The following is a 25322-nucleotide window of genomic DNA, read 5'->3' as shown; positions in this document are numbered from 1 at the left end:
GTTCTTCTTTTCATCAAGGGCAGATAACTCTTCAAAAACATTTAAGGCAAAAAATGACTGGCCTCTTACATGTTATCTGTCATGTGAATTTGGTTCATTTCACTTTCATCGTTATCTAGCAATGTATTTTTAACGAGATTAAGATGATTCAAAATTGTTCAAACCCCTTCATTATACATTGAATACCTTAAGACTGGGTGTGCTAGCTACCTGCTCTAACATTATATAACTCCCAACTCTCTTACTTCTAAACTGCTACTACTGAGATTATCTCTTTGCCCTTTGAAAAAAATATAACCTTTGCCTTACGCTGAATTAAGTGATTATTTGATTTACTCAAGATTGTTTGATATCTTAACAATAGAGTGATATGGACAGATAAAGTATTAATTAGCATGACACCTATACTGTCTTCAGGGTAACAAAAGATAATTGCATAGGTGATTAACTTAATTGATTTCAAAGATAAGATAACAATGTAGTAGACATATATACAAGCCATCTGCTTAACTTTGTATTTGTATTAATTAAATGCTTAGAATGAATGAAATAGAAAATGTAGCAAAAAATAGAAATGTAAATATTGTAATATTCAAATATATCAAATATGAATTATGTAAGACCCCTAACTCTTTGGTTAATGGCTATAGAATAATGAGTGAACAAATTTTCAGATGAATCCATGCAATACTCTCCAAGAACAGGTCCGGACAAAATTCCGTCTATAGACAGACGGACAGCTAGACGGATATGCTGAATCCTATTCATCCCCCTTAAATTTCGTTTGCAGAGGGGAGGGGCATAATAATAATAATAAGAAGAAGAAGAAACAGAGCAAAAATAATATGTTCTAACGTCGTTTGGAGAACATAATACCCAATTTGAACACTCACATGGTTTAACAGGTATATATTGATTGACACAGGAAACAGAATCTGGACTTGCACAGCTCATGGAATTTTTATCAAATAATTGTGGATAAGTGCATTCATGAATGTAGCTTCCAAGCACTGTATCCCTCATTCGACAATCAAAATATTGGCCACAGTTTTCAGGGTATGGAACAATTGCATATGGATGAAATTCACAGTATCTGTCAATGTTACCTGAAATTTAAGTTCATTGATTTTAAAACTGATATCTAAATAACAATGCTCTCCCCTAGTTATAAAAAGTAAGTGCATTTAGCTTATAACTGAATAAAACATTCCAGAGACCTGAACTTTCTTTTGACTGCTTTTAAATAAATTAAAGGAATGCAACTTTCAAGTTCTGTTAGTAAAAGCTTTGTAAGGGAGAATCTTCCATTACTTTTGTCCACATCTGCAACACAGTCTCCAAGAATTGGATCAAAAACACCTCTTCCACAGTTGCCAACTTCAATTGTTCGGTTTTTGAAGCATTCAATATACCAGGCTGTCCAGAGATGACCTGGGAAGGCCTTCTCCCCATCATGATGCCCAATACAGCTTGGAAGTCGTGATGGACAAGGTAGACAGGTTGGATCAGTATTTGAGCAAAGATTCTGTTGATATTCACCTGTAAAGGAATATTATCTTAAACTCTAATGCAAAACAATATATCTATTAAGTTAGTGATTAATCTTAATGACAGTTGAACTGAATTGATGGAGACTTCATGAATTTTAAAATCATAACTTACAAGGTGCCTGTGGTTCATATCTGACCCCACATTGGACAACTTCGAAACTGACACAGCCTCTATGAAGAATGGAAAATAGGGATGGGTAAGGACATTCCCGAGAGGAAGGGTTGACAAGATCCATAGAGCAGTTGTAATATCTTGCACAATTAGATGGGTCTGGAATCAATCCTTGTCTTCCATTTCCACATATACCTGTATGTACTGCTGAAAAAAATATGATAACAACCAAAGTAACAAGGTCCATGAGCCACAGAACTTACCCAAGTCACTATGGCTATTCTGTCCTTCGTCAGCTGATTCGTTCTCCTACATATTTTTATTAGGGTTATCCAAAACAACCGAGAAATGCGTTCCAAGCTGTTTGGTTTGGTATTGCACATACCGAAAAGAATTATAACTAAGTTATAACTTTTCTGTAACTTTTCTGTACCTCGAGATAAAGTTACATTTTAGTCATAACTTTTCTGTACCTTAAATGAACTTAACCATTTTTAGATAAAACTAAAGTACAAGTTTTTCTGGACTGTATATATTTTACTGTATAACTTTTTTTGTACCTTTTGGACTTAGCCATTTTCAGATAACTAAGAGATAACTTTGCAGGACTTGGTCATTTTACAGTATAACTTTTTGTACCTTCTTGGACTTAGCCATTTTCAGATGTTACTAAAACATATCTTTTCAGGATTTTGCCCTTTCTCTCTGTTACTTTGATTTAGTCATTTTGCAGACAACTTCTTAGTAGAACTGAATGTTTTTGTTTTTATGTAAGTACATCTAATATACCAAATTTTAATCTTATTTTTTAATATATCTGTAAAAATTTAATTGCATTAAAAATAATACATAGGCATAATTATATTTGTATAGTTACATAATATCTTTCTAGGTATGCATAAAAAGTGGGGAGAATTAAGAGCTAGTAAAAATACCACTGTTTATGCTGAAGTTTTCTTGATTTAAAAATTATTCATATAATTGCAATATTCTTTCAGATTTTAGACTGTTTTATTTATGCAATCATTTATATTTTTCTGTGAGCATTATAGATATTTTTTAAAAAGAAATGGCGGCGGGGGTGGGGTGGGGAGTTGTCTTAAATACGTATACAAACAGTAATAAAATGTTATATAATCTCATGAATTCATGTAATATTTTGCATAGTTTGCAAAAACAGTGTTAATTTCCCCATTGTCTTCTCGTGACACTGGTGTTTGTACAAGGTGACTTTTGTGGCCTATGCCTTGTAAATTTCGGCTTGTGTATTATGTAATGGTACATTTTTACGCAGGCTTTTTTGAATCTTAAGGAAATCAGTCGTAATATGTGTGGTAAGAAAGATAAACAAAAACATACAGTATGTGCATGTTCATGTAGTAACAGATATTACGATGTTGGGAATAAAGACTGCCAGTTGTATTAAGATTTTAGTAGAGGACTTGAACATATGAATTTTATTATTTGCTTGATTAAAAAACCCAGTTTTACTTGTTAGTTTCAAAAAGAAATAAAATATTAAAATGAAAATGCCCCCCCCCCCCCAAAAAAAAAAGATGTCCGTTTCGTTAAAAATATGTTTCGAAATTTTCACACCAATTGGCTTTTAAATATAAAATTGAGTTTTAAAATATGTAACTATTTTTATTTGGGTTTAGAATAAATTAATTATGAATCATTAAATTTTTCATCACGTAAATTCTACGATTGGTCAAGAACTGAGCGTGGATTTTTCATGGGCGATTTGAAAATTAGCTTGGTAAAAATGTTGAGAGGAAATCGGTGATAAAGCAGTCGGAAAGTCAATAAAATACAATTATTGCTGTTTTTTGAGGTCAATACGATGATTTAGACACCTGAGGAGGAGTACAAAATTCACCGAGCCCGAAGGGCGAGATGAATTTTGTACTTCGAAGGTGTCTAAATCATCGTATTGACCTAAAAAAAAAACAGCAATAACTGTTTTATTATATGATTATATATTTTTGGTTCAATGTAGAATAAATAATTCCTTATATTGACCTCGAAATAATTCCTTTTATTATACCGGTATAGTCTATAAACAGTCCCTATGTAAACTATACAAACGCAAACAGTTCATAATACTACATATTCACTGGATTTGAAGCCGTTTTCACTGAAGGGTCAGTGCGCGTGCGGTGGCATTGTGAGGTCACAATTAATACCTCGAACAACGTTGAAGAAATGCTTGTAACGACCGGAGCCAGCTGTGAATCTGAGCGGGAAAAGTGTTAGACAAGTCTATCGCAGGATTATTTTCCGAACATTTCGATGTCTTACACACAGCAAAAGGAAAACACGGAAATTATAAGTTGTAATCTGGACATTTTTTTTAAATTTTTCTATGGCAGGGATTTGTTAATGAAAATGGTAGGTCATGATCATGCAGCCTTCAATGTCTTATTTATTCAAATCCTGACTATATAATAAAACAATTATGGACTCTTTCGATGGTGAATATGGTTTGTTATTCACCAGAAAAATATATTTTTCTGGTGAATAACAAACCATATTCACCACCGAAAGAGTCCATAATTGTATAATATTTACCTGGAAGGTCACGTGCAGGTCAATATAACGTAGTATTTTTCTAACATTGTTGGATCTCAGCCAATCAGAGAGATGGGAATTATTCAATCATATAATTATGTTTAGGTTTTGGTGTTTTTGTAAGAAATGCATTTTACCTCTTACGAAGAGCATTGAAAACACAAAATTCATGACTAAGTCAAATAAAAAAAACCCCTGTAAAATATAGCAAAATTATCCAATCAGGATGAAAATACCAGATGTACACTTTCATATGAGATGTACACCTTCATATGATGACTAATTATTTACAAATTTTAAGACAAATTCATGCAATAGTCTCCGAGAACAGGTCTGGACAAAATTACATTTTCAGACAGACGGACATGGTGATTTCAGTATAACCCCCCTTAACTTTTTTGGGGGTATAAAGTAGACATGAAAACATGCTTATGCATTCAACTGTATAATTTGACAATGAGTCAAGCCCCCTTAATCCTTGTCATAAAATAAAACTGTAAGTCCTGTAAGTTTTTATGAAACCTTTTCGTATAAATTATCAGGAGTAGCTTTTTTAATAGCCTAAATGAGTAATTCCACTACAAGATACAACATAAAGTATATAACTTTTCTGTAACTTTTTCATAATTTTTATTTTGTATAACTTTTTCTATGTATAACTTTTATAGTCATAACTTTTTGTAGTTATAACTTTTTGAAGGTATTACATTGTGTAGTTATAACTTTCCATAAGTATACCTTTTTATTAGGTATAACTTGTTGTAGGCATAACTTATTTAAGGTATAACTTTTCTGTAACTTTTTTGATAACTTTTTATTAAGTATAACTATATTATAACTTTTATGATAACTTTTTTCCAGGTATAACTCTTTTGTAACCTTTTCCAGCTGTTTATTTAAGGAATGTTTTAAAGTTTTGTTTGAGTAATTGGTGTGTAAATCACATAGACTTATCACGTAGATATATGAAAAATATGCCTACGTGCAAGTCTGTGCGATTTACGCGGGTATGTTAAGGCTACACTCAGATATCCTACTTGCCTTTACAGTATGACGACATAGTAAGCTGTATGACATGAACTTTAGAGATAATGATTTCTTAATATCTATATTTAAAGTCAAATTCCAGATCAAAAAAATGAATGGAATCATTCAAAAACATAATATAAACTAAATCTTGTCGTTTTTAGGTGGTAAATTTAGCTAAGTATTTATCACGGGGGTTAAATACCAAACCCATGACGTCATAACTATTGATGAAATTTTTGCCGAGTGAAAATTAAACGTGACGAGAATTCATGTAAACAAATGTATGAAATGGGAGTTTTACAGCATATACCCTGAATGTTATGTGTGATTCATAAGGAATTAAAGATTAAGAATCATGTACGCTGATTTATTCTAATCATGTTTTCTTACAATGAACACAGGCAGTGTTTTGAAATCCCGATCAGCCTTTCCTCTGATCGTTCTAACAACAAAGATGCAAAAGCTCAACACTATGCCGATTACTTTGAAACATATTTTTTGCTTGTATCGAAAGTTTGTAATCTATAGTACTTGGAAATTGCTGCTACAATCGTATGGTTAACATGAATTGATTACAATTCCTTGATTGTATGTAAAAAATGTAAACATTTTGGTAAGGTTTCACGCAAAACTTCAGAATAATTTTTTCTGTGTCGGGAGAGTAAAATTCTAGCAGCACTTTTCATGGCCCAGTGATGTTTTTACATAATTATTTTTACAAAAAGAAATGAATTATCCCCGGGGTAGTGTTAAACTTTTCATTTTTTCATTAAGGCAATTTTTCTATTTATAGACGTCATGTGATGACGTCGTAGTTGAGTGCTTCTTTTAGCCTAAAACTCAAGGACGTCTTAACAATGGATAATAATAGCATATGTTTTATATATGGCTTTTCCGATTTATAAATGTTACTTTTTACGAAAAAAGTCTAAATTCGCCGAAAAATGATCTGGATACTGCCTTAACGTACCTGCGTACACACCGATAATTCACACATTCCTTATAACATTCCTTATATTTACATCTTACATTTTACAATTTTACATGTTTAAAGCACCAAAATATTTTTGAATTTCTCACTGCCCCTTATATTTTTATTAACGTTTCCGTAGCCTCACTGTGACGTCACTTTAGCGCGAGTTTCTCTGTGTATATTTCTACGCAACAGTATACACGAAAATGGCATTCAAATCAATTCCACAGTTGGCTTACTAGAAAAACACAGCAAATGTAAATATATGGATATAACTAAAGTATAACTTTGTAACTTTTGATAACCTTTTGTGTAACTTTAATGAGGTATAAATTTCTGGAAGTACAACTTTTTTGTAACTTTTAAGCACTTACTGTTTTTATATTGCAATAAAAGATAATAACTTATACATGAGTTATTACTTTTTTGTACCCAAGTTATAACTAAATTATACCCCGATTTGATGAAGTGGTTCCAAACTTAGTTATAACTTTTTTGTAGCTTTTCTTAGTTACAAAAGTAATAACTAACTAGAAACTCATTGCGAGCAATGAGAGGTCTTCCGTCCGATTCTGAAAATAAAAACGAAAATTCAAGCTGAAAGAGTGATAAAAGAAATTCAGACACTCTGGAGATTTAACCCTGGTCAACAGCGTTAAAATCCAACGTGCTAACCATTAACCATTCACATTTTTGCATCACTTCCTGTCACGACCGGAAGTAACGGCGACACACGATTTTCATACGATTCAAATAAACTAATGACGGACTATCAGTCCTGAAAGTTTCAGACTTCAGTCGTTTATTGTTGCCGAGCAATTGTGAGAATAAATTCTAATTTTGAGGACAGGAAAACATGCGACGGGAAGTGAATTTTATAAAAAATCTCTAACGTGTCTCTAGACATTGCAGTATCTACAACATGTATTAAAACATTTCTTTTTCTATAAGCGATATTTATGAGAAAGTTGAATATCGAAATAACGTATTTTATCTCCTAAAACCGGAAGTTGACGTTTTTGTTTCCGGAGGAGTCTAACATATTTCAAAACAGCGAAAGAGATGCAATAAGGTGATGCAAGTTTTAATTTAAACAAGAAAAGTTGAATTTTTGGATTTTTTTTTATCACTTCGTGTGACGACCGGAAGTGACGGCTGACAGTTTAACCCAAATGATTTCGCCTACTCTTCAAGGTCTATTATTCATATAAGTTTGTTGTCTTAATCTCTTACCGTTTCTGAGATCTCACTCAGATATTTTCTCACTTTGAGGACAGAAAAACACGCGACCGGAAGTGAATTTTTCAAAGATATTTGACGTTATTATAGACATTTGCAATCTGAATAACATACCTAAAAATCATTTCAAATACTTTACCTATAAAAGATATTTATGGGAAAGTAAAATACTCAAATTATGTAGTTTTTCTCTTATAACCGGAAGTAGTCGTTTTTGTTTCCGGTGGGACTAACATATTTCGAAACTGCGAAAGAGTTGCAATAATGTGATGCAAGATTTGAATAAAAAAAGAAAAATTGAAATTTTTCGATTTCTTTGAACACTTTCGGTGACGACCGGAAGTACTGACGACGAAAACCGAGGTAATTTCGAACATCTAGAAGTCATGGTCTATCATCTCTAACAAGTCTCCAGTTCATATCTTTAGCAGTTTCTTAGATCCTTCGAGGACAAAATTTCATTTTAAAATCAGGAAATTGTCCATAACTTGGCACTGGAACCGAATTTACCAAAAAACGGAATTTTATATAAAATTCATATAAAGACCTTTTATCCCTGAAAATTTCAAAGAAATTCATTGAATAGTTTTCGAGAAATCGCGTGCACAAAATTTTGCCTAAAAAAAATAGAATAATAATAATAACTAGAAACTCATTACTAGTAATGAGAAGGTCTTCCGTTATACCACTTCCTGTTTGCATGAACATGTCTTTTCCAACTTTACTTTTTTGCTTCGTTTCCTGTCACGACCGGAAGTAATGACAACACACGATTTATACACGATGCAAATGAACTGATGACTGACTATAAGTCCTGAAAGTCTTAGACTTCAGTCTTTTACTGTTGCCGAACAATTGTGAGAACAAATTCTAATTTTGAGGACAGGAGAACACACGACCGGAAGTGAACTGAATAAAAATCTCTGAATTTTCTCTTGACTTTTGCAGTATCTACAGCATATGTAAAAAAAAATTTCAAATACTTATTTATAAGTGATATTTATGAGAAAGTTAAACCACGAAATAACGTAGTTTATCTTTTAAAACCGGAAGTTTAAAGTTTTTGTTTCCGGTGGAATCTAACATATTTCAAAACAGCGAAAGGGAAGCAATAAAGTGATGAAAGTTTTAATTTTAAAAAGAAAAGTTGAAATTTTAGATTTCTTCGATCACTTCCTGTGACGGCCGGAAGTGACGGCTGACGCTTTTAACCCTATGTATTTTGCCTTCTCACCAACGTTTCTTACTCCTATAAGTTTGGTGTCTTACTCATGCCGTTTCCGAGATCTCGCTGAAATAACTTTTCAATTTGAGGACAAGAAAACACGCTACCGGAAGTGAATTTTACTAAGATATTTCACGTCCCTCTAGACATCTGCAGTCTCAATAACATATATAAAAATCATTTAAAGAACTCTATCTTTAAACGATATGTATGGGAAAATTAAAAACCCCTATTATGTAGTTTTTCTCTTATAACCGGAAGTTGTCGTTTTTTGTTTCCGGTGGGGCCAATACATATCGTAACTGTGAAAAAGATACAATTATATGATGCAAGTCTTATTCCAAAAGAGAAAAGTCTAAATTTTTGGTTTCTTTGATGACTTCCTGTGACGACCGGAAGTGACGGCTGACGCTCTTAACCCAAATTGTTTTGTCTACTCCTCAAGGTCTAAAACTCCTATAAGTTTGGTGTCTAAATCACTTACCGTTTCTGAGATATCACTCGGACAACTTTTCATTTTGCGGACATTTAAACATGCGACCGGAAGTGAATTTTACAAAGATATTTGACGTTACTCTAGACATTTGCAGTCTTGATAGCATATTCCTAAATCAGTTCAAATACATTATCTATAAAAAAAATATTTATGGGAAAGTAAAATACTCAAATTATGCAGTTTTTCGCTTATAGCCGGAAGTTGTCGTTTTTGTTTCCAGTGGGACTGACAAATTTCGAAACTACAAATAAGATGCAACAATGTGCTGAAAGAAAAAAATCAAAAAAGAAAAGTTGCAAATTTCGATTTCTATGATCACTTCCTGTGACAACCGGAAGTAACGGCTGACAGATTTGAACTAATTCTGCAAACGTACTTCTCATGATCTTTCATTCCTGAAAGTTTCGTGTCTTAAGCTATTACCGTTTCTGAGATCTCGTTCGGATATGATCTCTTTTGAAAAAACGGAAATCGGTAATATCTGACGAACGGAAGTGAATTTTGCAAAATCCTTTAAAATGTTCCGAGTTTATTTTCTTTTTCATAATCCCTGAAAGTTTCAAGAAAATCCATTGAACCATCTCTGAGAAATCGCTTGGACAAAAAACGGGAAAAAAATAGTAATAATAATAAACAGTAGAATCACTATAAGGTCTTCCGTCTGAAACGGAAGACCTTTATAATAATAAGAAACAATAGAATCACTATAAGGTCTTCCGTGGAGACGAAAGACCTTAACTAGAGTCGAGCTCGTTGCAAAGCAACGAGTAGGTCTTCCGTTGGAGCTGCGGATAGGAAGAAGTGACCTTGAGTCAAGGTTTCAGTTCAACCGATATGTAACTGCAAATATAATGAAAAACAAAGACTAGGGATTTTGTATTTTTCTGTATTTCAAACGCTCGATGTGCGTACATTTGGGGCGCTCTTGCATATACATGTACACTTGTACATTCCAGACTGTGCTTATAAAAAGTGCATGTTCTTTACTTGCGTGCATATATGTATCCGTAATACCTTAAGAGGGCCGTTAAGGGTATTTTAATTTTTAGAAGAAAAGGGAAATCTATAAATAATTACATGTACACACATGTATATCATTCTGTTCGCATACAATTACAAGTTTAGTAGAGAATTTTTTTTTTTTATGGTTAGGTGTCTAATAAATTTGTAATATTCAAATACAGATTCGCTTGTATGTCTCATTCCACATATTTTATATTCTAAACGCTCGATATACGTATATTTGGGATGCCTTTGCATATATAAACACTTACCTCGAGATTGAGAAATAAATTGTTCAGAAAAATAATTGTGCATCTTTTTTATAATTCAGCGATAAAAATATTAGATGATTTAACACACTAGCGTTTTGGAATAAGACTTAATTTACAAAATGAATTTGGAATGGCTACAGTGCAGGAAACTAATTTTGTTACAGCATCGATGCTGATTTGAATGCTTCCTTTGCTTGCTGATTTGAATGCTTCCTTTGCTTGCTGATTTAATGCTAGTTATCCTTATCCTGATGCTGTTTTATAATTAGGTCAATGCTACCGGAAGTAGCATCATGCTACCGGAAGTAGATAATGAATTTCAGCATTGCCGTTTAAAGCAATAAAAGTGCCTTTTACAATTATTTGATCATAATATCTCACTATGTATCAATAATGTGAATACTTTAACCAATATTCTTTCTTTCTTTTTTAATTTTTTACTGAATTAAAACTCATTGATTTTCTGATGCTGGTAGGATAATGCTGATTTTATGTAGGTCAATGCTGGTTTATCCTTTGCTTGCTGATGCTGATCCTGGTAATGCTGTTTTTTAAATGCTGATGCTAGCTCGATCCTGATGCTACTAATGCTTATGCTGATGCTGGTTTATGTAACAAAATTAGTTCCCTGCACTGTATTCTATAAGGTTTGTTTTGTGTATGAACGTAGATCAAATGTTCACATATCGATATATCCCCGGTGAACTCCTTTGCCCCGTGCTATCGAGGGAAACACGTGTAAACACACAAGGGGAATCTCAAAGACGTGCAGTTTATGGCTGTGAATAGTCTATACTTCTAAGTTTTTTTTCCATACTACATGTATATTGTTTGTCTTTATCTGATAAGGAAAAAATGTTATTTTTATCTTTTTTTAGTAGATTTGTTTATCAAAACTGAACAGAATTAGGATTAGGACAATATCATTTTAATGATAGAATATTCTATCTAACCCGAGGCGAAAATTCTTGTAACCGTGACAGTCCTAATTTTAATTTGAGCATATATTATGACCCGACCCTGTCCAACGGGCCATGATTTGAACAAACTTCAACTTACACTAAATGACCAACGACACGAACAAAAACCAGAAATATGTTCATAGGACATGAATGTCCCGCCGATGGTATATTAGTAATGCAAAATGAAAATTTGTATTAGTGTATGAAATTTGATGAGAATATCTTGAATAGTTTCTTTTAAAGTTAAATTTAAAAAGTTGAATATAGATAATAAATTCTCACCAAATTATGTGTAAGTTCATAAGCTTACATAAATATATCTTAAATGGTTTCTTTAAAACTAAGCAAAATGTAAACTAAAGAAAAGTGTGGTCAAGGTCACAGGAAAGTTAAAGGTCAAACATTTAATTGCTTACATTACTATGTATTTAGGATATGAAGTTTGACACTAATTTAAGACAAGTGAGGTCAAGGTCAAAGGAATGGTCAAGGTCAAATAATGTTGATGTAGTTGAATAGCACTCATCAGTATGTATCAGCATATGAAGTTTGATAAAAAAAATCTTGAATGGATTCTTTAAGATTGAGCCAAACACTAATTTAAGAAAAGTGAGGTCAAGGTCAAAGGAAAGGTCAAGGTCAAAAAATGTTGATGCAGTTGCAAAGCTCTCAACAATATCTATCAGCATATGAAGTATGATGAAAATAGTACAATTCTCTTTTCTGCTTGAACTTTCAGTAAGGCGTGACATTCTCGGCGATACATAATTAGCGTCTCTCAAATGGTGACCTAGATTCTCATTGGTTAAGAAATTAATAACATAAGTAACTTTAGATTGTTGTTAACAAACGATGAGATGACATAAGCCACATCTCTTTACTGTAAGAAACGATGCTATTGGTTCCTTGCGTCACTCGTTGACGCCTGACTCAGTTTTATCCCATGTGTATTTCACTCGTGAATGAAAAGCTCTGTAAATTTCAGTATTGATGAGCTAATCTGGCAACCAATGAGAATCTAGGTCACTATTTGAGAGACGCTAATTATGTATACGTCACGTCTTATTGAAATTTCAAGCAGAAAAGAGATTTGTATTATCTTGAATTGTTTCTTTGAAACTGAGCTTTGAACTGAGCTAAACGCAAAGCGCGACGGCAGGACAGACGGAAGGACGGAAGACGGACATGACAAACACTATATGCCCCGGCCATATTCATGGCGGGGCATAAAAATTGTCAAATTTTCGGGACGCTCTGTCCCTTCTTCAGGACAAAGAAAAAAGTTAAGAAGTCATAAAACAAAGGAAACAAAAGAACAAAAAAAAAAAAAAAAACAAAAAAAAAAAAAAAACTAGCACTAAGACTAAACTACCAAACACTATGTTTTTACAATGTTACATATTTAATTTGAAGTTTATAACCAGTTGTATAGAAACAAATCCGGACCGCTACGAAATACGTCCGGTCTTAGGTTGAAGGAGCACTTCTCTAGAAAAGACTCCGAGATGATTCATATAACTCTTCCCAGCCACAATTGCACGACCTAGAGAAACACAAATTCTATCGGCCAAGAAGTGACTGGGAAACAACCGGGCATATGCGGAGCCTTTGAGTCGTTCATTGACGCCGCTGAGTCAGACATTGAGAAACTCCTTTCATTGCCAGACAAGGCCCCCGATAATTCAATTAAGGAAGAAAGATCCACTTCACAATCATTATGGAATAGGGATGACATCGTTATCAAGAAAGCAGACAAAGGCCCTACAGTAGTAGTACTTGATAAAGAGACGTACAAGGCGAAGGCCCATTGACAACTCTCAGACGAACGTTTCTATATGAAACTTGACTCTGGCCATACTAAAGAATTCTCCACCGCCATTACCAAAACTCTTGGTGAAATTTATGATAAAAAACGACATTGGTATCAACGCCTATGAAACACTCAATCCTATTGACTGTAGACCAGGACAATTTTACCTGCTTCCTAAGATACATAAAGAAGGCATACCAGGTCGCCTTATAGTTAGTGCAATTGGACACCCCACGGAGTAAATTTCTGAATACATTGATTTACATCTCCGCCCACATGTAGAGAATTTGCCATCCTATCTCAAGGACACCACGGACTACATTAACAAGACGCCTTCCAGATCATACCCTTCTCGTAACTATAGACGTCACATCTTTGTACACCATTATACCGCACGATGAGGGTATCGAGGCCTGTAGAGAAGGATGGGATAGTAGATTCATACAAATTCCTTCTACTGAGTCCCTTGCCAAGCTCCTTGAACACGTTTTCAAGTATAACAACTTCATATATAAACGAGAACATTACCTGCAGGTTAGTGGCACAGCTATGGGTACGAAAATGGCCCCATTTTATGCCAATATTTTCACCGGCAGACTTGAGCGCAACTTGTTACTTCAAGCACCGTTTAGGCCCCTCAGCTGGTTGCGTTTCATTGAGGATATTGAGATGAAGTGGGTGGAATGCCGCGAGAACCTCGACGCATTCATTTCGTTTGCCAATACCTTCCACCAGTCTATCAAATTTACGGTAGACGTGTCTAATTCGAAAAACATATCCCTAAATACTATATCTACATTGATTGATGGAGAAATCGAGTTCAATCTCTACACGGGACCCACCGATTCCCATCTGTATCTTATACCGACTAGCTGTCACCCCTCTCACACATTTAAGGGTGTGCCTAAGGGTCTAGCCACCAGAATTCGGCGCATCAGTTCATCCCCTGCCTTATATCAGGAACACCTTCAGTCTCCTCAAGTCCCACTTATGCAAGAGAAGCTACAAAGCCCGAACCGTCAAACTGCTATTGATGATATGGCAACACATGACAGGCAAAACCTATCACACTACAAGGAGAAAGACAATAGCAGCAGGGTCCCTCTGGTAACCACATACCATCCCGTCCTTAAGAACATCAGCGGTATCCTTAAAAAGAAACCTGCCATTTCTCACTCATACAAACAAATGGAAGGGCTCTTTAAGGAACCTCCATTGGCTGCATACAGACGCCCGAGGAACCTAAAGGACATGGTAGGAAGAACCAGACAGGACAATCTTTTACCTAACAGGGGCTTTAAAATTTGCTCTGTCAGAAGATGTCTTCTCTGTAATCACAGCTCTGACACAGACAGCTTTAACAGCACTGCTACAGGCCGCAGCTACAGAATACTAGGGAATTTGTCCTGTCAAACAGACAACTGCATATATCTCCTCAGTTGCAAAGTTTGTTCCAAACAGTATGTTGGGGAAACGGGAGATCTCCGCAATCACCGTTCAACCATTAGGACCAAAAACCTAAATGAACCCGTTGGAGAACCGTGAATGTCAGAAATGGGAGGACATGACAGTAGTGTTTATTGACCATAATCCAAGATGGAAAGACGCTCAGAGAGAAAGCAAAGAAAAGTTCTGGATGCACAGACCTAAGTCATTCCGCCCTAATGGTATTGACAAACTAAATGACTTCACCAGGATGAACTAGACCAAATTCCTGATTGCAACAAACAAGTTCATTCTCTTTATATAGTGTAAACTTTACAGTAAATTAGTATTATCAATTCTGGAACAACCCATACACAGATTTATTGCTTACATTTTTGTTCTTTTATCCAATAAACAGCCCTAAAAACATTTCCAAATTTATAATACATCCAAATTCATATGGTAAAATTTCCCTTCCATATTATTTTTCTTTGGTTTCTTGCTATAATGTATAGTTATGCTATTTTGAGAGAATAAGACAGCGTACGATTTACTGCTTGGTCGTAACTAATTAGCAATAATTAATACGTTCAATTATGTAAATTGCACTTCACCAGAGTATACCCGACAGACCGGACGTATTTCATAGCGGTCCGGATTTCTTTCTTTACAACTGGTTATACACTTCAAATTAAACATGTAACACTGTAAATACATTGTTATGTCCTTCTAGACGATCGTGACCACAACACGTGCTAACAGAAGGCTGCCATTTTTAGAACTACTTTATTGTATTATACAACACAGAACCAACAATACAAGATCACATAATTCCGGATTACAATATCAGATAAACCAAATCATAACTTTGACTTCTATAAGAATGAACATCAGAACTGAACCTGAATGAAAATTGGGCAATACACACATCTCAAATTTTAAACTCATAGACATGTTTCACCAGGTCAATACATGCAACACAATACAGTAATACAAAGTGAAAATGACCTCTTGGTCAACACAAAGGCATGGGGATTATTGTGCCCCATAACTGTGCCATCATACAAAACAAAATGCACATTTCATTTGAAAGTAACATCATCACTGAAACGTTTGGGCGGTCCAACATTTCGTCTTGGGTTTTGTCGGGCCGGTGTTGTAGGCTCGGTCCTAACTTCTGGCGGAAATTTCTGTTCCTGAAAAGGACTATTAGTAATCTTCCTGTTGGAGACCTCTGGACTAGATTGACTGACATTCGGACTTTGCGGAAGGACTTCCTGACTAGACAGCTTAGCACCAGCAGTAGGAGTTGGTACCTGTGGCACAAACTTCCCAAAATCACTGGGTACAACTCCCTGATTCTTTAGTGAAGAATCCTGTATCTGATCCACATGTCTTCTCCATGTGCTGTCCCCAACTTGTACTCTATAAGAAACTGGTCCCGTCTGCTCTTGAACGGTTCCTGGTACCCAGTCCGACTTCGAACTGTGACGATAGTCCCTAACAATCACTCTTTGTCCAGGTTCAAACACACGCAACGAACTTGACCTCTTAGATGCTATGTGAAACTGTTTGTTTTTAACATATTGTTCAATGTCTGGTTTTATCAAATCTAGTCGTGACTGCAATGAACGACCAATGAATAGCTTTGCGGGTGACTCTCCAGTAGTTGAATGTGCTGCGTTGCGGTAGGCTAGTAAAAAGTTAGATAACTTAGTTTCCACAGAACCTCCATCCTTCTTGCTTGACTTCATTGCAGACTTGAAAGATTGTACAAAACGTTCCGCTAATCCATTTGAACTAGGATGATATGGAGCGGATGTCACATGCTTTATTCCATTGGTACGAACAAAGTTTCCAAACTCGTCTGACGTAAACTGAGGTCCATTATCACTGACCAACACTGTAGGAACACCATTCCTAGCAAAGATACTTCTCAAGACCTCAATAGTCTTGTGGGATGTCGTCTCGCGCATCATTATGACCTCGGGCCATTTAGAGTGTGCATCTACTGCTACCAGGAACATCGAGTTCATAAAAGGCCCCGCAAAGTCTATATGGATACGTTCCCAAGGTTTAGTGGGCCACTCCCACGGATGAACCGGAGCTGCTGGAGGTGCACGCTTGAATTCCTGACATCCTGAGCATGCTTTTGTGATCTTCTCTATATCAAGATCGATCCCAGGCCACCATACCACACTTCGAGCTAATGCCTTCATCTTTACTACTCCAATATGACCTAAATGAAGCTCCTTCAGTATGTGACCCCTAAGCTTAGTTGGAACGACAACTCTCATTCCCCATAACAAACATCCATTGTGAATTGTTAACTCGTCCTTGCGCGTAAAGTAGGGATACAACTCCTTGTCATCTGCTTTGACTGAAAAGTTCCATCCATTCATGGTATAATCATATACTTTCACAGTGACAGGATCACGTCCGATTTCCTGTCTAATACGGTCACTAGTGATTGGTAATGTTTCAAATTGTGGAAGGTACATCAAGTCAATATCTCGAAAATCATCATCAGGTTCACAGTCGGACAGTGGTAACCTAGATAAGCTATCCGCATTTCCATGCGTTTTGGTGTTTTTGTACATAATGTCATAATCATACCCTGATAAGAACAGAGCATATCTCTGCATGCGTGCTGCTGTGGTGACTGATACACCTTTGCTGGGATTGAAGATGGACACAAGAGGGCGATGATCCGTCAATAAAATGAAGTGTCTTCCATATAGATATGTATGAAAACGTTTCACACCCCATACTATCCCCAGAGCCTCACGATCTATCTGTGAATAGTTCCGCTCTGCTGACGACAATGAGCGAGATGCATATGCTATTGGTCTCTCTGATCCGTCAACCATGACATGGGATAAGACACACCCTAAACCATAAGGTGAAGCATCACATGCTAATCGCACCTCTCGCTGTGGGTCGTAATGAGTCAAAATCTCATCAGAGGTAATGAGCTGTTTGACTTCAGAAAACGCCTTGTCACATTCGCTAGACCAGGACCACTTCCGGTTCTTGGACAATAACTGGTGTAATGGGTACAAAAGACTTGAAAGGTTAGGCAAAAATCTGGCATAATAGTTAACAATGCCCAAAAATGATCGCAGCTCAGAAACATTCTTGGGCTTCGGGGCACCGACAACTGCTTCAATCTTTGATTGTGTTTTGTGCAGACCCTCACTGTCTATTTCATGTCCACAATAAGAAACACGTTCCCTAAAGAATTCACACTTTTTCAAGTTCACGCGCAGGTTGTATTCATCCAGTCGTGTTAATACAGCTTCCAAATTCTTCAGGTGTTCTTCCTCAGAAGAGCCCGTTATTATCATATCATCAATGATACATTTGACGCCTGTGAGACCCTGTAAGACAGTGTCGATTGTCCTCTGCCAGATAGCAGGAGCTGAGGCCACACCATAAACTAAACGGTTGTAGCGGTACAGCCCTTTCTCTGTATTTATTGTCAATAAGTTGCACGATTCCTCATTAACTCTCATTTGCAGATATGCATGTCGTAAATCTAACTTGGTGAACCGCTTACCGCCTGCAAGTGCTGCAAAAATGTCTTCAATGCGGGGCAGAGGATACTGATCGATTTCAAGAACAGGATTCAGTGTCACCTTGAAATCACCACATATGCGTACACTTTTATCAGACTTGATAACAGGGACAATAGGCGTTGCCCATTCGCTGTAGTCCACCTTGGTTATGATACCATCTCTGACTAGTTTGTCCAGTTCAGCCTCAACCTTAGGCTTGAGAGCATATGGTACAGAGCGAGCTTTACAGAACTTTGGTTTAGCGTCCAGCTTTAAGTTGAGTGTAGCTTCAATGCCCTTAACAGTACCTATATCACTCTGGAAAACTGAACTATGTTTTTCCAACATGTCTTTTAAGTCCACTTTCACATTATCTGAACAAGTATCTGAAATTTTGTCTATCACACACGACATGGACTTGATGGACGGCCAATCAAGTGAAATCTGCTGGAGCCACTCCCTTCCGAAGAGTGTTGGTCCTGCCTTCTGCATCACGTACAAGTCTAGATCCTTTCTCTGGTTGTTGTGACTCACAGTCACACGTGCCACTCCACAAGGCTTCAAGATTTCACCGGTATATGTCTTTAAACACATACTAGATTCAGGTAAGTTCTTAATTCTTCCTGGAAAATACTCACAGAACTTTTTCTTGGACATCACTGAAACTGCTGCGCCAGTGTCAAGTTCCATATCAACATCTACACCGTCAATGTTTGTATTGACTACGATTGCTCCAGAATGAGTCTTTTCAACTGAATTCACATCTAGTGACCCAATGAGATTCTCACTCCAGTCCACATTGTGTACCTCCTTTGTTTTCCTACACGCCTTTTTACAATGTCCAATTTTTGAACAATTATAGCACTGTTTGTCCTTATAATAACACTGACTTTGATCATGAGCTGTACTGTTACACCGAAAACATTTCTTTGAATTCGTACCTCGTTTTACCTTGGGCATGTTGGGTTGTGTCGACTTTACTCCAGTTCCAGCAGAGTGGTATCCCTTTTTCTGTCTCACCCCTAGCTTGTTTACCATTCCAACATGTTTGGACTGCAGCTCTGTTGCATCCTTGAATGCAGTCTCCATGGCGTGCGCTATCTGCGTCGCTTTCTCTAATGTTAGGTCTTTTTCTGCTAACAGTTTATTCTGAATTGCCTCGCTCCGAAGGCCACAAACTAATCTGTCACGTAGCGATTCGTTCAGACTGTCTTTAAATGCACAGTGTTCTGACAATCTTCTAAGATCTGCTATATAGTCTCTTATAGACTCACCTTCCCGCTGGTCTCTTTTGTAGAACCGAAATCTCTCGGAGATTACTACAGGAGGGGGGTTCAAATGATCACCCAAAATTTTCATATTCCATGTCTGCCGGTTTAGTCGGCGCTGTCAATCCTCTCAATAACTGGTAAGTCTTACCCCCTATGAGGCTTAGCAATGCAGGAACTTTCTTTTCATTCTTGACATCATTACACACAAAATATTGGTCAAGTCGCTCACTGTATGAGTTCCAGGTTTCGACACTGTTGTCGAAGATGTCGATACGACCAATGGCTGCGAATTTTGCCATCCTGAACAATCCTCGTCGCCAATGTTATGTCCTTCTAGACGATCGTGACCACAACACGTGCTAACAGAAGGCTGCCATTTTTAGAACTACTTTATTGTATTATACAACACAGAACCAACAATACAAGATCACATGATTCCGGATTACAATATCAGATAAACCAAATCATAACATACATTGTGTTTGGTAGTTTAGTAGTAGTGCTAGTTGTTTTTGTTTCCTTTGTTTTATGACTTCTTAACTTTTTTTCTTTGTCCTTAGGTGGAGACAGGGACTCCCGAAAATTTGACAATTTTTATTGTTCGTGTCGTTGGACATTGTTAGTGCTTTATATAAATTTCCATCCGTGACCTTGTATCTACTTAGTTGGTTTTTTTCTTTGTTTCATATATATATATATATATATATATATATATATATATATATATATATATATATATATATATATATATATATATATATATATATATATACCTTGTATATATACACACATATATATATATATATATATATATATATATATATATATATATATATATATATATATATACTGAAAGGAAAAAGAAACGCTGGGTAATATAACATTAACAAAAAAATATACATGTCTTTGAGAGAGATTAAAACATTGCTATCATGTAAGGCCATCTTTAAAAAGAAAATGTTTCTCCTCTCTTGACCGGGTGAAAAAATGTCCGAATCAGAATGTTTCTATTCTGCAGGGAACTTTTTATCCCGATTTTTTCCCACCCATTAATAACTATTTCCACTTCAGTGTTTTTGAATGAAAATTCACCGACCTCCTTGCCCAAATTTTTTGAGTCGGGTGATCAATCTTAAAAAAAAAATAGCCTTAATGTTATAGTATTACAGTGACTGTATGTTAAAATGAAATCTTCATGCAAAAGGAAAATTCCATTTATTCTGCTTACAGACATACATGTATAAATGTACTATTTTCATAGATTCTTGGAAAACATTTGCCTTTACGCTGACGATTTCATTTAATGAATAAACTTTAATTATAATTGTCAAGATTTTCACAACCGTATTGTTATTGAGATCAGTGTCATAATTTTTGTCACAAGCAGTAAATTTCAAGAAATATAAAAATGTTGTGAAATTAAATAGAAAGAAAGTAATGATTGAAGAAGGTTTTAATAGCACTAAGCCTCCTCAGCTTAAGAACAATGACCACAGTCATTATCAGTAAATCTCAGCATCGACAGCACAGCAACAGTATTTATCAGACTCAACAGTAAAGACGACAGTAAATATCAGTATTTATCGGAAACAACTAAACTTATCAGCAACAACAGTAATGATAACAGTAAATATCAGTATTTATCAGCAAAAACAGCACAGGATCAGTAATTATCAAACATTATCAGTAAAATTTGGGATTCTCAGCACTATTTTCGTCCAGAAGTGAATATGCGAAAATTTTTTGACTGTATAACCGAAAATTCTGAAAATTGTTCAAAGGATATCTTGGTTACTGTGCATTAGAATCAGTGTTCAGAACTACTCAACCATGAAATGTATGAAGTCACATAAGTGGTAAAAAGCCGGAAACACGTGCATATCGATGACGACATGTTTTTCAACACATCTCATAGTACCATTTGCTGCACTTAAGTTATACACATCGTTTTTCGATATTTACAGTCGATTTGCATTTCTTGAAATCAAGGTACGGTTAACGGAAGTACCATGGGGTCTGGCTATTGCATTGCCTAAGTAAGGACAAAGGCAACGACAGGTTTCTGTGCAGTTTGTTGTGAATTTTTCCACGATAGAACGTCTTACCCGTCTTCAAAGAGGGCGTAGAAAGGTTTCCAAGCAAATGTGACGATGACGTTGACGCGTAACAGCGCTACGTCAAGATCGGGCTATTCATCCTGCCACCTGTATAATCACCATCACATTATCGTAAAACTGTTATTAATACAGCAGGCTATCATAATCGTTACATTCACCCAAAAACTGAAGGAAATCGATAGCGCGATTTTGGTTTGTGAGCTCGTCAACTTCACGTAAGTGTTCCTCTAACTCGCGCATGCGTGCGTCGTTTCCCTATTTTTTTTTGGCATGTTAACCCCCCTCCTAATGCTGCCAGGGTTTGTCGATTTTCTCGCAAACAGGAGAATCAAGGCTGTGACAGATGCGCGAGGGAGACATGTGAGATAATGAGAATTTTCACTTTTGGGGGGTACCGTCATATGAGTTTCAATAACTCATGAATTATTGGGGAAAATCAAATGAGATTTTGGTTACATTTTATTAAAGATGATTTTGAATGTTAGATAGAATAACTGGAAAATACGTCTGAAATATATAACCTTATTTCACCTAACAAGTTCACCCTGTGTTTCTTTTTCCTTTCAGTATATATATATATATATATATATATATATATATATATATATATATATATATATATATATATATATATATATATATATATATATATATATATATATATATATATATATATATATATATGACATCATGGCTGTGCTGATCTTAAGAAGAAGGGTTTAAGGGATTTTTCCAATATATTCCCAGGTAAAACTTTAATTGATTGATTGTATATTGCTTTACGCCGAATCGGCAGTATATCAGCCATTTTAATGACCTACTACTGTTCCTAGCCCTAGCCTTGAGAAGACATGTTTTCAAAACATTTGAATATTTACTTTGTAAAAGCTTTAGCATGCATTTCATCTTTTCTGGCTCAGTGCTTCTTGAGAAAAAAAATTAAGAATGCAATTAAAGTGCACTTGATAGGCATTTTCGCCTACTCTTGTAGTGATGTGATTCCTTAAGGACATACAATATGCCCACACCAAAAAAAATTCTGTAATATAATTTAATTTTCTTTATTTTTATATATTTTATACATGACTATATCTACTCTGTGTATGCACAATTTAAATAAAATCGTCAGAATTGTATTTGGACAGTAAGTTCCAAAATTGTAAAATCCTTATTTTCGAAAAAGTAGGTTAGTCTAGCTGTCAAATTTTTGACTCATTCGTTTAGCCATTATAAACACACAAATAAAGTTAATTTCTAGAGGTACATATCCCCAAAAAATTGAAGAAAAATTAAAAAAAAAGTATGGTTCATCTCAGGCTTGAAACATAGGTTATCAAAGATTACGAAGCTCACCTCGACGAATGCTATCTATAAATAAGATAAATCTCACATATTTTTTTTCTATTAAGCGTACATCCCAGGATCAATATCCATGCAAGTTTGGTTAAGTAGGCCTTATAGTTAATTGAAAAAAGGACCTGTTCAAAAAAAGAACTTTCACCTGTATACAAATCAAGAAAATTTCCAACATACAAAGCAAGTCAGGAAGTGTCCATCCTTAGATGCATCTTCCATGCAAGTTTAATCTTTAAAGGCCGTAAAATTATATACTATACTTTCATTTAAATTAGTTGAATCTGATTCGTCGAGAAACATTTCTTAAAAATCACTATTACCCGCTGAATGATGAAGACACGCCCTCCAGCGTAGCAACAGTCAACACTGCTTGAGGACGGGTGATATTCCCAAAAATAATGACTCCGTAGAATTTTTGCGCGCAAGGTTCACTGTTATATGTATTTGCATAAAACATTTAGTATAATATAATAAATATTGCATGTAGTTGAGTGTAACATTGAAAATTTTCACCCCAAGAAAACCATTGTCAAAGGTTTTCTTGGGGTGAAAATTTTCAATGTTACACTCAACTACATGCAATATTTATATAAGAGCTACTCCAAAAACATTACTCTGGTCACTCATCTGGAAAATGTAGGTCAGATTTAAAATCCATAGCAAGTCTGGAAGTGTCCATCCCTAGATACATCATCCATGCGAATTTGGTAGAAGTATGGGTAAAATTCACTCATGTGGAAGAAGACCTTTTACCAAACATTACGAAAATCGTTAACCTTTCATTAAAACATGGCATCTTTCCGGCAAAATGTTAATCTTAATTGAAGTACTTAAAAAACAATATGGAATCTGCGGCTTGGCGTTAAATTTGGTAAATTATTACTTGCAACCTCGTGGCTGACAAGTATGTGTAAATTTCGTTTCATCATCTGTACGTCAGTTGCAATGTAGTGTTCAAAAAGGTAGCTGCTTAGGACCCTGGTTATATATAACGTACGCAGAAACTTTATTTGATGTCATTCCTCCGTCCATATCAGTTTTCGGCTTAGCAGATGACCATACCGCAAATAAAAACTTTAATCCAACGTCGACACACAGCGAAAAAGGGGCTATCCGTGAGCTTGAGGATTGCGCAATGATTATTAACATTAGGATGAACGCAAATATACTTAAAATGAATGCATCAAAAACAGAATTCATTCTATATGGGAGTCAAAAACACTAGAAAAATGTGCTACAAAGGCGATAAACATTAATGAAAATGAAATCAAATCCGTAAAATGTATACGATACTTGGGTGCATCTTTAGATGAAAACCTAAATTTCAAAGAACATGTAAACAGGAAATGTACGACAATGTTAAATTATTTAAGGATTAAATGTATTCGCAAATATTTCACAAAGTAAGCTACGGAATTTTTTTTGGTTTTATCGTTAGTTATTTCCCATTTAGACTACTGGATGTTATTTTATTTGGAACAGCACAATGCGAAATAAGTAAAAGGCAACGAATTCAGAATATGTGTGCCAAGTTGGTATTAAATCGGAGGAAATTTGACAGTTCGAAAGAAGCTCTCTTCGATCTCCACTGGCTACCTATCAAATGTAGGATATCAAAATTCTAACATTTATGTATAACTGTTCAGTGGGCCAAGCACCAGACTATTTAACAGAACTTTTGTTTCAAATCGAAAATTGCGCTCTTCCCAAATTCCGAAAGCTGTTACACTGTCCAATTAAATAAAAGAAAAACTTTCAGTGACAGAAGTTTTAGTACCATCGGACTAAAATTGTGGAGCGAACTACCTTTGCATATAAAGCAATCAAAATCTATTGGTGATTTCAAAAACAACTTAAAAACTGACTTCTTTAGGGACTTTGATGCCTTTTTTTAATTATGACTGTACATGTACATTTGTAAATATTTTACAGTTTTATTGTACAACGCCCGTAATATTATATAGCTACTCCAAAAATTATCTTGATCACTCATTTGGAAAATGTAAGTCTGATTCAGAATCCAAAGCAAGTCTGGAAATATCCATCCCTAGATACATTATCAATGCTCATTTGGTTAAAATATGGCTAAAATTCACTCAAGTGGAAAATCAAGGTTGGATCCAGCATCCGAAGCAGGTGAGTTACTGTACATCCCTAAATGCATCATCAATGAAAGTTTGGTCCAGGTAGGGCTTATAGTTACTTGGGAATGGACCTGCTCCATAATCTTTAACCTGGTCACTCATGTGGAAAATCTAGGTCAGATCCAGCATCCCAATCAAGTGTGGTAGTGTCTATCCCTAGATGCATCATCCATGCAAGTTTGCTCCAGGTTGGGCTTATAGTTACTTGGGA

The 25322-nt window shown here is 35.5% G+C and overlaps 1 protein-coding gene across 1 annotated transcript in view; it reads right to left on the bottom strand.

The window, feature by feature from the left end:
* LOC133192915 (uncharacterized) overlaps positions 1-25322 on the bottom strand; it is an 804603-nt gene that overhangs the window by 226880 nt on the left and 552401 nt on the right. Inside the window, 3 exon segments of the mRNA XM_061328921.1 lie at positions 894-1106; positions 1312-1539; positions 1663-1869. Of these exon segments, the coding sequence (XP_061184905.1) occupies positions 894-1106; positions 1312-1539; positions 1663-1869 (648 nt within the window).

This window comes from Saccostrea echinata, unplaced genomic scaffold, assembly GCF_033153115.1.
Source record: "Saccostrea echinata isolate AGI-Se365-2 ecotype Australia unplaced genomic scaffold, CSIRO_AGI_Sech_v1 ptg000025l, whole genome shotgun sequence".
Lineage (NCBI taxonomy): Eukaryota > Metazoa > Mollusca > Bivalvia > Ostreida > Ostreidae > Saccostrea > Saccostrea echinata.
This window is presented reverse-complemented; position numbering and strand designations above follow the sequence as displayed.